At 40.2% G+C, this 13,411-nt stretch overlaps 1 protein-coding gene across 1 annotated transcript in view; it reads right to left on the bottom strand.

The window, feature by feature from the left end:
- LOC100651019 (cadherin-99C) overlaps positions 1-13,411 on the bottom strand; it is a 74,039-nt gene that overhangs the window by 21,421 nt on the left and 39,207 nt on the right. Inside the window, exons 2-5 of the mRNA XM_012316611.3 lie at positions 9,763-9,838; positions 3,689-3,754; positions 2,623-2,801; positions 480-602 (exon numbers count right to left, since the gene is read on the bottom strand). Of these exons, the coding sequence (XP_012172001.2) occupies positions 480-602; positions 2,623-2,801; positions 3,689-3,754; positions 9,763-9,838 (444 nt within the window). The remainder of the gene's footprint in view (positions 1-479; positions 603-2,622; positions 2,802-3,688; positions 3,755-9,762; positions 9,839-13,411) is intronic.

Raw genomic sequence — 13,411 nt, 5'->3', positions numbered from 1 at the left:
CACGATACGCTTTAGAATCGACCGTGTCACCTCGATTATTTTGTCTTTCTTTCGTTATGGCGATTCCTTCGCTTTTCACTTAACGTCGCCAAGTCCGTGCGACGAGATTTTATAAATCCTAAATGTGATTCTAACGCAAGGAAAGCCTGCTTCATTCGTTTCGTTATATTTCCGCGGATAACGATCGACCAAATCATTCGAGCACGACCAACTCACCGATTTATCGTTCTTTGTCGATCGATAAATTCTTACCTAACCTACTAGGCTGGACGTCGGTAATTCGAAATTTCTTGAACATCATCTGATCGATTAACTTTGATCGAGTTGACTTTTCCTCTACATATACGTGACACGAACGCTACGTGTATCAAATTTTCACACCTTATTTTTCTCTAATCGCGTGTATTTTTAGTAGAATCAAGGTATTTGGACAGCAATTTCTTTCGCTCGAAAACACGCAATACTTTATGCCGACTTACCTCTGGCACCGTTGTCTCGTATGGCGTGTTAATGAATTTCGGCGCATTGTCGTTTATATCTGACACTCGCACAATCACCGGTATGGTCCGTTTCTTGTTCGTTTGCTTCACCGTACAGCTTAACTGCAAAGAGAACGAAAATTACCTTATACTAAATTACCGCATACGTACGTTTTACGTTTTCACATGTAAATATATAAATATACCGACAAAGATCCATGGTCCATGGTCAAATATACATGGTTTTTCAAATTTATTACCAACAACGCTCGATACAAAATGACGATTCTCATACATCCTCGACACACCTACGTTAACGGTAATCGAGCCTAGCGTTAAAAGTTTTTATATTCCTATTATCGTATTATCGAGTTAGATCGTATACGGACAAATTTACGAAAAATTTTGATCGATACAAACGCTTTTACGACACCGTAATATACGCGATACGATATATATTATATGTAAGCTAACGATAAGTAATTGTAAGAAATGGACGCGAGAGTGGCATTCGCAGATGGTGATCTAATCGTCTCGCGATTTTCTACATTCGTCGTTCCACGTTTACGCCATTACGATAATTATCGATAAGACTGCTAGAATTTGAATCGATCTTCCCTTCTCTACCGCTTCACCAAACAAAGGCAAAGTGTACGCGGCATTTCCAAGCGACTGGATTTTATACGGTCAATTTGCGAAAACGGCAAATACGAGCAATCTCTTACGGAACGTTGTATCAGAACGCTGCTCTAGACCTTTCACATTCCTTGCAGCACAGTGTCATAAGAGACAACGTGCATTCCCGGCTGCCGATATGGCTACAAAGAACGGCATCGTATACTATGCAATTTCAATAATAGTCTGATTTTCCTTCGGATCTTTGTACAGAGTTTACCGATTTTACGCTACTTTTCCTACTAACAAATATCTGAAACATAAGTATTCGATGCCATACTAGATATTCGATTAATTCCTATTTGAACTCGTTACTTTCCCCGATTTGATTATTTCGATTCTACGATCAAATTCTCTTGTCCTCCACACCATACTTACACGCTAATGCACGCGTCGGAGCAAAACGTTGGATCGAAGCGTTCGTTAGAAATGAAAGACGCTCAAGTTCCATCGCGAGCTAAACGCGATCGTTAAGCGCAAACAGTCGCCGTTAAATAACCGTTCGAAAGGTCAACGAGGCACACCGCGATAAAAACGAAACTGAGCGAAATTAAATCGGCTTCCGGTTTTGTCCCGGCTGGTAAGTTCATTGCCTGCGAAGAGGAGTAAAAAATTCCGGGCGCGAGTAACGAGATTCCTTTTCAAGAATGAAAGAGCGCTCTTCTCGAATCTCGCAGTAAATGCAACGAGACAGTGCCAAGCGTAGAGAAACTGTCGCGCTACCACCAGCTTCCGCGCAAAAACCGACCGAGGATCGACCGTGCGTTATTTACGATAACGAGAATTTCTCCGCAAATCGTGCATTCGATCGCCGTCATTAGCGATTGTCAAATCAAAGACTTTATTTATTTCTTAAATGGTTTCTTTATCCGATCGGTACGTGACACTCGGAGAATAACAGCAAAAATCAGATTCCAGTTATCGAGTTGTTCGTCATCGAGTTCATCCTAACGGTGATCAAACGGTTCTTAAATGGATCCGGATAAGTTGTTGATTCGATAGGACCGATTACTTGGAATTATTTGGAAATAGTTTGCTGTTTTATTCGTCCATTCCATAGATGGTAGGATCGGCAGACGTTGCTATCGCGGATAAATGAGAATAAGAATAAACGAGAAAGAATTGCTTCGCGCGAGCAAAGACTTCGGTACCGCTTGTACCTAGCAAAAAATGAATCATCTCCGCTAATCATCGGTCTAGTAATCTTTTCACGAGCAGCACGTACGCGCTTGCTTGATCGATCGTTTCTGTTATCCAGGTTCGGAAACACGTCCAGTTACATGCTCGGAACGAATCGGACAGAAATATACGTGGCTCTCTCGAGATAAACACGGCGACATACGAAGCGGGCAACTACCGATCACGTAACGCGAAACGCAGATAACAGATTCAATTTCACACGACCTAACGTTCCGTTAGAAAGTCCGTTTAGTCGAAAGTAACCAAGTCTAGTAAGAATTTGTCTTACCTGAAAAACAACGTGCGAGAGATTTTCATCGTCCCTATCCAGAGGATCCAACAGCTGCAGTTTCTTTCCATTCAGTTTAAAACGAGGCTGTCTTCCAGGAAAGATCAACTCCAGCGTGGTCTCGTTATACGGATCGCCAGATACCGGAAGTTCCTCCGGCACGGTCTTCTGATCGATCGCTGAAAAATGAAAACCCGTGAACCGCGATCGCTACAACGATCAACGTGCCAACCGATTTGTCTGGGAAACGTGCCTACTGGCTGTAACGTATTCACGCGGTCGATTCCACGACTAGACGAGTCCCTCTAATAACATATTTTCCAACGTCCTACGAATACCTATTATCCTTTATGGATAATACGGTAGAATCACAGCCGACTTCTCACAGCCGAGTGATACGAATAAAAGAAGGAAGCGATAATGGATCCAAAGAGCTTACGAATATTTTTGGATCGATTAATATTAAGTTATTAAGATATTAAACTTTTACAGGCTTACACATATGCGTAGTTCTTACAGCAAAAAATGTTTAATCGACATGATCATTAAAACGGATATGTGCATCGAATATGAAAACACATACGCACATACAAAAGTGAAAATAAATTTTTGCCGTTTAAACTGCCGATAAAATTGATCTTAAAGACTATCGATTAAGCGTCTTTTACGCCTTTTCCTTCTTCTCATCGGCCCGCCCACGAAATTGTAAAAATTTCTACTACTACGTTACTACTACGTTAAAATCAGTAAGCTAAAATCAGCAAACTAGTCGCGATCTCGTGGACTCGAGGCAATATCTCATTGGCGACATCCATTGGCTGCCTAATCGCATCGCGTCGATTCGCTTCCCTTCGTTTCGCATAAAATTTCTCCTTCGACGTTTTATCCCCTGAAATTAATAGAGTCGGATATCGTTCGAACGAACTTTTTCCAATTTCTTTCGATCGAAAATGTTTGCTATTCTTTATGCTTTGACGTTACGTACGACGAATAGTACGAATAGAACTAATAAAGAAGCAACGATCGTCCTGGTGTTAAACGTAAATTAAATTAAACGCAAACTTACCATCTCCTCTGCTCTCCTCGATGTCAAGAATGATATTCGATTGTCCTGACTCTACCTCGCACAAGCCTGCAACAAACGAAGAAAAGCCCTTATATCTTCGCTGTATCCTCGCAAGACTTACGTTTTATAATTTTATAATAGCGCGATGATTCTCTACAACTTTGGACAAAGTCTCTACTCTTTGACGATGGAACGTTAGGTCGCCAACGTTAGGTTCTCAACTTGAATCACATTATCTCGTTAAACAGTCCTATCTTCGACACCTCGTAAGCGACTTGAAATCGTCGCCAGACATTCGCACAAACACCATGTCGAGATCCATATCGAATCCTCGGCTCTGTCGCAAACAATTACGGTAAGGCTAAAAATAACGGCGACCTTTATATATTATGTCGTCGCGAAGATACATTGCGAATTAGATCGATTATCTTTACCTATCGATGCGGTTTCGCTTCCATTTAGCGATCTAACGTTCTTAGAACATACGAATTACTTGCTCTGTTGCTGCCAACTTGTGTCGCTAGATTCGCATACATTACGTGTCTCCTTTAAACTTAATTTTACAAAGATTGAGAACTTGGAAGAGAACGCTGGAAGATTATTTCGTTATCGGTTATACTAAAAGAAAAATGCAGCTAGTATCGGAGAAACGTCCATTAAAAACCAACTAAAAACCAGAATATTTACATCGTTGATCGGATAGAAAATTCCCTTGACCATTACGGTGAAAGTACGTTCATGCGCAATAATCGTATCTTCGGTCTAACAGTTTTAAAACTTGGTAAGAGTCCTACCCTCGAAGAATCGCTGGAGCAGGTGCAAGAAATCTGTCTGACCGGAAACGTGACTCAGCGACGCAAAACGGCCGCTTTTGAGAAAAAGATTACGAGATTACCGCGGCTGTAGTCGTATGCGCGACACAGCTTACAAGTCCCAGCTGTTGAAACGTCTTGCTAGCTCACCATTATTCTATTTTTAGGCGAATTAATCGAGTTGCACGAACGGTGGCATCTGAATCGCAACAATCTCGCACACAATTTTACTTAGCAACAAGCTCTAAGAATTCAAAATGCATCGTATTGAAACTGGTTTTGTAGTTGTTATCGTTCATACCGGCAACAGTAATTAATTTTACGTCTTGGCAGTTTTATTTTAAATTAAGCGATCAAACATTTATATCATTAATAACACGTTGCTTTTACCACTTATATGTAATACTCGTAGTCCCTTGTAACACCGAACCACGAAACCGTTAATTTAATTAGTTATACGTGTACCTATGTACGTATAAAAGTATTAAACAGCTTACACGAATTACAGATTTTATTCGTCGAACAGATCGATGTTTCGGATCACTGCTCTTCTACAATCCCAAATGATTTGCGGGTAATACCATCCAAGCCTTCCATGTGCAAGCGTTAACCCTCTTACTTTTAGCAAAGGTTTCCGATCTTTCTACGGCTTAGGCAGCTTTATTAAACAAACAAATCTGAGAATTTATTCGACCGATTTAAAGATGTCTATTTTTAATCCAACTAACGATAAAACGATAACGATGAAAAAAGGGACACAACTTCTTAAAGCGTTTTACTTCATTTCGTGGTCGTTCGAGACTTTTTGATAATTGAGAGGGGCACGAGTGTACAGAGAGAACGAAGGATGCAACCTTGCGCATCACGAGTATTCTTACCCGACGCTTTGCGACGAGATCGTGGAATCCGAAGAGCGCATAGGCAGGTTGCGTCGCGTCGTAGACGCCAACGACCAACCACGTGCCTCGTCGCTACGATCTTTCATCGAAAGGTTAACGTCGAACGCTAATAGCCCCGATGAACGAAGATGCGCCGCTCCTCTATCGCGAAACTTACTCTCACAATCGGTAAAACGCTAGATGACATTTACCTTCTCTTCCGTACGCGTTACCTACTTCGAGCCTTGGGCCGGTCTCGTATCCGAGGCGAATCTTTAAATGGATCATTTTTTAATGGACACCTATCCATCTAACAGAAACGTGTGTCAGTGACACGAAAGAGTCCTAAGATTGCCGTTACCGTTAAACGAAATCGCTGGAACATGGAAAACGGTGTTACGCTCGATAGGAGAATACCAAACGCCAAAATTATGCCGTTTCAGCTCAATTATGGCGTGCGTGCGGATGACGTAAACCGTACGTATCGAAATACGATACGAAAATGTAAGTATCTTGCTGCTCCAAAGCGTCTTAAACGATATACCTACATATACCAGATATACTTTCTACGGCATACAATGTTCCATACAATGTACAAAATAATGCAGAAAATAATGCACGATATTTACCCAGTGAATAGATTCTGCTCAAATTGAAATACGTACAACGATCGTCGTTTTGCTTCGGGTCCATGAAAGTTAAACGTTCTTCCGGATAAAAGGCAACCCAACGGCTATGCGACCGCTGTAATACATCCTCGAGGAATTCTTTTCACCGAAGAAACGCGTACACTATCGTCGGAACCTGGCCGTTTCGTGGAAAGTCGTTGCATTAGAAAGTGCATACTAAAGGAGCAGACCCATATCTCCGTTCCCTCTTTTAACAACATGCCGTACAATTTACGAATCGCAAGTTACGAAGCTGCACGAATAAAATTGTAATCAATAAAACGCCGTATCAAGCGTAGACACGAGATAAGCAGAAATAAAGAAAGAAAGAAAAGGTAAAATAAAAGAAGAATTTTAAGAAACGTAGAAACACGATGCGTTATAATTATAGGGGGTTAAAGACGTGCCGCTAGCAAGTACGTCGCGAGCTTCGTTTAAAAAACATTCCAGTTGGCAGTCGATAATTTCTACTGATTTATCGAACGCGTTTCCTCAAGTACGTACGGCTTTGCCATTAAGGTTGTATATCGATCTTATATGCCGTGCGCATCGGAGCATTGACGTTTACGAAGGCTGGAGGCTACCAAATTGGCCGCAAGATCCGTGAGCTATGAGCGCCGAAGAACGCGATCAACCACTGTGTATATTCCGCACACTCAGGTACAAAGTAGATAGTAGCGACAGACCAGCGCGGCGTACAGATGGGTTCTTAAGACGGATAAAACGTACGATACAATAATTTCTCCGTGGCAGTAATTTCGCTTAGATGGATAGGAAATATAGACGATTTCGAAAAAGCGCACAACCGATCGCGGATATGGTATATCGATCGGTGTCGATACTAAAATTCAAAGGAACGGATTTTTAAAAAGCAAACAACACCTGAGCGAGGTTTATCGGAGCCTGTCACGAACTTCCGTGCTAGACGGTTCGATCGCGACGGGTCGTTGAACATTGGAATGGACGAACTGTACGTACGCTAGAAACCAGAGGCTTTAGACGGCACGTTGCTATTTTACTACCGGACCGGTATTCGCGAGAGAAAGCTAGAACAAGAAAGGTACGTGCAAAAGCAAGTCTACGAGCACAACTTTGATTTTCATTGATAAATTTTCCCCGATAAATTTCTAGAATTTTCCATACTAATAGTTACCGTAAATTTATTAAGAAACTTTCGTTACTCGCAAAATTCTCTTATACGAAACGTTGACTTTTTCGAGTAGAACGAACAATGTATGCGGAATATAAACTTTAATCTAAACTTTTATCGTAGCGAGCGGAGTAGCAAACGTTTTAATATTTTCGATGATTATACGGTATTTCCATTTACTAAAATGTTAATTCTATCTTTGAATAACGCCTATCGTAAAGTTGTAAAACTCTTATTATCGTGACCTTTTCTGGCAATACACGGGGTCTTCGACAATGCATTCTACTTGAAAATGTTTTCACACGTTCTCTATTTGGTATATCTCGTAGCTTTTCCCTAAATGGCAAACTAAGTCACGAATGTTTATATAACAGAGAGTAATATATACAAGAAAAAACACGCTACATGGATAATCTATGAAACATTAATCGTACCATCGCGGCAGTCTTTCAAATTTGCGATATCGAGATCGATGTCTCGTGTCATGTCCATTTTGTGGTTCTTAGATCATGATTTTAGTAATCGTAAAAGCGACAAATCCGCAATCTAGCGTTTTACTATTGATCGAGCAATCGTCGCAACGAACACACGTCGAGTTTTAACGAAAACCTGGCATATGATCCAAATTACTCGACTACATTCAACCACAAGCGATACACATGCTATACGATTTAGCGATAGAACGGTTAAAATCATTGAGTTTGCGTATACGTTATTTGCCGAAATAGCAAATTCGCATGTCAGACCGAACGTGACTTCGTATCAATGGTGTTTGCGTTAAATATAGATGTAAATTTCTAGTAATCGCACGCGAATTCGGGAACGCCGGCCGCGCCAGTCGAAACGGATTCCCACGATATGCAGCTTGACCATTTAGAGTTAGAGAGTTATGCGCCTGGCTGCAACAGTCCCTCCCTTTCTTCGATCACCTATCCGGCAATTCTAGTTTTCCCCTGTCCGAAACCTCTGCTTCTCGTCTTTCCGCTTATCCGTTATTCGTTATCTATTATTTTGCTCCGTCTAAGCTGTAAACACTGTCTTACGCGTTCTGCTACTACGCGCGTAAATAGCTAATGAATAGTTACCATAGCATAGTATGTTACTACATAGTATAGTATATATGGTATACTAAAAAATAGCCAGAGAAATTTCATCGTTCTCGTTCCATCGACCAAACACAGATTTTGAACGCTTTAAGAAAAATTGCAGCGTAGAATTGAAGCGAGAAATCATATTAGATGGTACGTTAACAGCGATTAAGAAGATATTAAACCGATGTTTGCAAATGAATGGCTGTCGTATATCCTTACGCTGTTTCCGGCAAGTTACCTATATAATACATATATCGTATATATGTATATATTTGTATATATATTCGCAACGAATCAGGAAACACCTACACGTAACCAGTAATTAAGGGTTAAAGGTTCGAGTCAGTATGCTAGATAGGGTAGAAGAGAGGACAAGCTTGTTATACAATCTGTCACCGTGTTAGATCGAACAGAACGTATACGTATGAGGAAATATCGTTGCGCGTGGCGTCAATCGTAGCATCCACGAATCCAGTCAACGATAAACCACGGGTAAACATCCACTTGACGTAATTGGCAATCAGCTAAGATAGATTTATGTACGAGAGATTACACGCGCTATCCTGCCAGCTCCTTCAACATTTCCCTCCGAGAAACATTTTTCTTTTTTCCTGTCCATCCGTCGTGCTTCGAACGAACGTTCTGTTAATAAGGTGTACATATATAATCGAAACTTATCATCGATATTTGCATCAAAATGTACAAACGTTGCATTAGCAAGAAAACCGTTTCCGAGGAAATAAAACGTAAACTTTTTCATAGAGATAGTAGGTCCTTTCGGAGGAACACTACTTCAGAGGAACACTCCAGAATAGATTTTAAAATAAAATCGGTTTTCTTCTAAACGAACACGCGATTACGTGAATCTTTTAAGCAAAAATAACACAACGTTCCACGTTTGATATAAAAGACCAAAGTTTAAAAAATATGTTAACAAATAATTGTTTACAGTTATCAAGCATTACCGACATAAAACTGATCAAAGTACTTATTCTTAATTGTATTAACGTGTCCGATGCAGCGTAAGTCACATCTCTTTATTCACTGTATAAATACGTACATTAAGCTACATATAAACTTAAATACCCGTATACGTGTATTTATGTTGTAAAGAGAAAGTATTTTCGTCGAGTAAACTGACAAAGTGTTTTATTAAAAATCATTACTTCACCCAAATCGAAAATTTACATGCGTTCAAAAATATTTCCACCGTGAAATACAACAAGTACTTGAAAACCAAATCGATATAATAAATATTTTATTAACTTACTTACTTACTAATCAACGATCAAGTCCCGATCCTTAACTATTGAATAAAAAAAAAAAAAAAAAAAAAAAAAATTGATACAAACAGCAAAATGAAAAGTATATATATAAAGACATATGAAAAAATTTGACTCAAGGTTAAAAATAAAAATGTCGTCCGATAAATATTCGAGTATTGGGAAAAAGAGTAACGATTGAACATTATTTACCAGCTTTCGAAGTGACGTTACGAAGGCATAAAAACACGCAGAGTAAGCAGCAAAACCACGCAGTCGTTGTCCTTGCCTGAAAAAGAAATAATGGGATCTCGATAAATTTCTGGCGTCGAACGATACTTCGATGACGATACGCCGTATTAACGTGTTCTAAATTGTTCGGTACAGTGCATTATTTGTACCCCAAATTGCTCGATTTATAATTTCTGGTTAAATAAAATTTACTTAATTATACGTTAAAGTAACGATAATAACGCAAAAATACCTCCGACGCGGATACAAAGTTGGCGCAATATCGTTTATGCAATGGCATCGTTTTACGAACGAAAGCCTAATGTTCGTCACTCGAGACGATTTAAGCCTTAAGTTGCTCAAATCCTACGAGAAACAGTTTATCGAATACCAAGCGCGAAATTATATTAATAACGCGTATTTTATCATCCGCTCGCTTCCGATTGGCTTAAGAAGGAAAACAGAGCGAAGAAAAATAGCAGCATATGCAGCTGAGACTTACTCGAAGCTCTTCGGAAAGAGTGAAACGCAGAAACTGTAATTAAAACGTTATTATGTAAATTGCGATCTACGAATTGTTTCTCTTTAGGTTGCATGACCACGCCACGATTTAAGACGTATTGAGTAGCTTCGTTCGAAGCCCTGACGTAAACAAATTTACGTGTCCAACAGGTATAGGACACGCGAGAGGAAAAAAATACTTGACAAGATACGTGACGTCTCGGTCACGTTTCCAGGCAGAATTTCATAAGGAACAGGATCAAAAAGAGAACCAACGCTTAACCTACGTGGGGTCTATGCTGATGCGATATCGATGCACGGTATGTAATAAGGATGTTATAAATGTGCTGGACGAAGGGAAACAATGTTATCGGTATCGTGTGATCTTTGCCCGCATACGTTCGAACCCGAGGTGTTCCCGTCACCTGGACGCGTGCGCGTTCTCATCAAACGTGTCTACACAGTGCAACGCCTCTTCCTTGCCGGACTATCGATAATAGCCAACATCTCTCTCTCTCTCTCTCTCTCGTTCCGTTTCGCTCTTTTGTCTTTTTCTAATCTTTCATGTACTTGGATGTATGCGATTCAACGGAGCCATGTCACGATTTAAATATCGTCACAGCCCTGTCAAGTTGTTACGTAGCGACGAGACACGAATATCTGGTATCGGGATAGAAAATATCCTTTTGGAAGTGTGCGTGGATCGCGATCGAACGAGGCTGCCTTACTAAAATACTTTCGGCTGCCTACGATTTTAAGATTGACGCAACGCGAGCACGTTGCGGCCTTATACGCGTCCGTGGCTTACAACGGCGTGTCTAGTAAAACTGCTTCGATAATTTGGCGTCCTTCCTTTGTTTACGCGAGTTTCTCGCAAAGAAAAATACCCAGTTAACTAGATACTTTCCATATTTTCCACTTGGCGTACATCCAGTCGCCCCTCTTGCAATGGAAAGTTCAAGTATGCGCAATAATGTTCAAGAATTACATCATTAGAATCGTCGAGGATGCCAGAAAGGATCGATGAACGAGACAGGCTATGATTTAGTAGCGCATAAACGTTACCGCCACCGTGTTATTAACATCGTGAGACTATTCTCACACAAGCAAACTAACGGGACACAAGTATTTCGTGAAGCGTGATAGAAAGTTAAAAGGAATAGTTATATTTCGAAGGAACGGCGACTCTTTTTCTTGGATCCAAGCCAAGACCGCGATATTTCCATATTCTATCTACTTACGAATCGCGCCTACCGAACGCATTGCGAGTTTTCAAATTTATTATTTGCTCTATTAGCAATAAATTTTTATCGAATTCATCGTGTGGCCTTGTAAATAAAATTTAACACGGTCCAATGCGCGTTCGATCGATTTAACTACGAAACGTTACGCTTCGATCATCTCGAACGTTGTTCGATTACCTGGGAATAATTAAAATAATAGGAATCCGTACTCCGTGCCGCTATAGTAACGAGCTCGTAATACCGTATTTAGACATTCGTATCGCATATTACGTTCGAAATAGAATTCCGCTACACCACGAATGGGAATAAAATTCATTATCCAAACCGTATGGAATTATTTATTCGCTTGTACGCGGGTCACCGCTATCTCGACAATTATACGGGGATACGAGATTTCAATTCGTTGAAAGAATTCTAATCAACTTCTCATACGTGACCATCCCACATTCGCATTTTCAGGCTTTAACGTGTCTCCCGTTCGTTCAACCGCTTTAACGCTATCAGTTTCATCGAATCCTCCCTATTAAAGAGTACATAAGTGTGTGAGGCGAGTTTCGCGGCCACTTCTCTGCGTGGGCGACGAGTTATTACCGAGTTCTGAACGCCTAACGTGAAAACATAGCCCCATCCGCCTCTCTATTATTTATCAAATATCGAGAAAATTCAATACGAATTTTGTTCGCGATAAAAGTCTGTTTGCGTGAAATATTCCCGGCTAGGTAAAACTCGTCGATGATTATTTTTAGAATATTCCTATCGTATCCTTCTACGAATACCTTAAATTTACCTTGTACCGATCACAGCGTAAAGTACAGCGTATACATATTTACATCGATATAAATATGTACAAGCGATATCGCTAAGCTAGTCTCCACTCGACAAATAGGATATAAAGCCGTTTATTTACCTTTCTCGATTGTTTCGCTGATGTAATCTTTCCTTCCGGCGAAATTATACATTTTCCAATTGATCACGAATTAACGTCTTAACGAATCTACGCGCTCTTTTTTTTTTTCTTTTTCTTTTTTCAACGATGTTTGAATCGGATAATTTCACGATAGAGCGTAACAACGATGGATAAACGCATAGCGTTTAAACTTGGCGATACGTTTCGGCACGATGATTCTCCCACCAAATCTGTAGCTTTTTCCTAGTAAAAGTCACGAAAGTCAGGATTACAGGATTACGCGATACAGCGACTTCCATTCACAACGCGTTTCTATAACAGCAGAATTACTTCACTTTCTACTATCTGCCTTATTAATCGCGAAAGTATGACCGTTTCTTGAACCAGTGCTATCTAAGTCGGAAGTAAACCGTGGTAAAATGTCAGGGAACTACTTTTAATAAGATCTCGCACGTTCTAATCCATCTTTCGATACATACTCGCTCGATTTATCGCTTGATAGTAACTCGACGCAATGACAAAATATCGATATGCCCAACGAAAAGGTAAATACGTAGGTAAAATTGACAAGCTTTCGAACGGTGTACGATTAAACAACTTGATTCGACGAACAGTCCGACTCTGTGACGCTAATAGAGGAATAGAAATAGACGGCAGAGAAGACAGAAACGAGAAACGTATAAAGACGAACGGAGTAGAAAAGGTCAGCGTCGATCTGAAATGTCAGGCGTTAGACGGAGTCAACGTAAACTCGATGCGAAACAGAATCCATTTTTGTACTTTCTCTGGAGGAACGAAACAGCAATTTCTTCGTTCTTTCGTTTCATCCGTTGCATCTCCTATATAAAAATGGTCTTCTTATCCTTACTTATCTTTACATTTCGATGGCACTCTTATCCGCGATAAGAAAATGACTTCTAACAAATTATCACATCTTTGTGAAAAATTTATTTCCATAGGTCTGCTTCTACTCGGGAGA

The sequence above is a fragment of the Bombus terrestris genome, chromosome 15, assembly GCF_910591885.1.
Source record: "Bombus terrestris chromosome 15, iyBomTerr1.2, whole genome shotgun sequence".
Classification (NCBI taxonomy): Eukaryota; Metazoa; Arthropoda; class Insecta; order Hymenoptera; family Apidae; genus Bombus; species Bombus terrestris.
The sequence above is the reverse complement of the archived record's forward strand: the minus strand, read 5'-3'. Positions and strand labels throughout refer to the sequence as shown.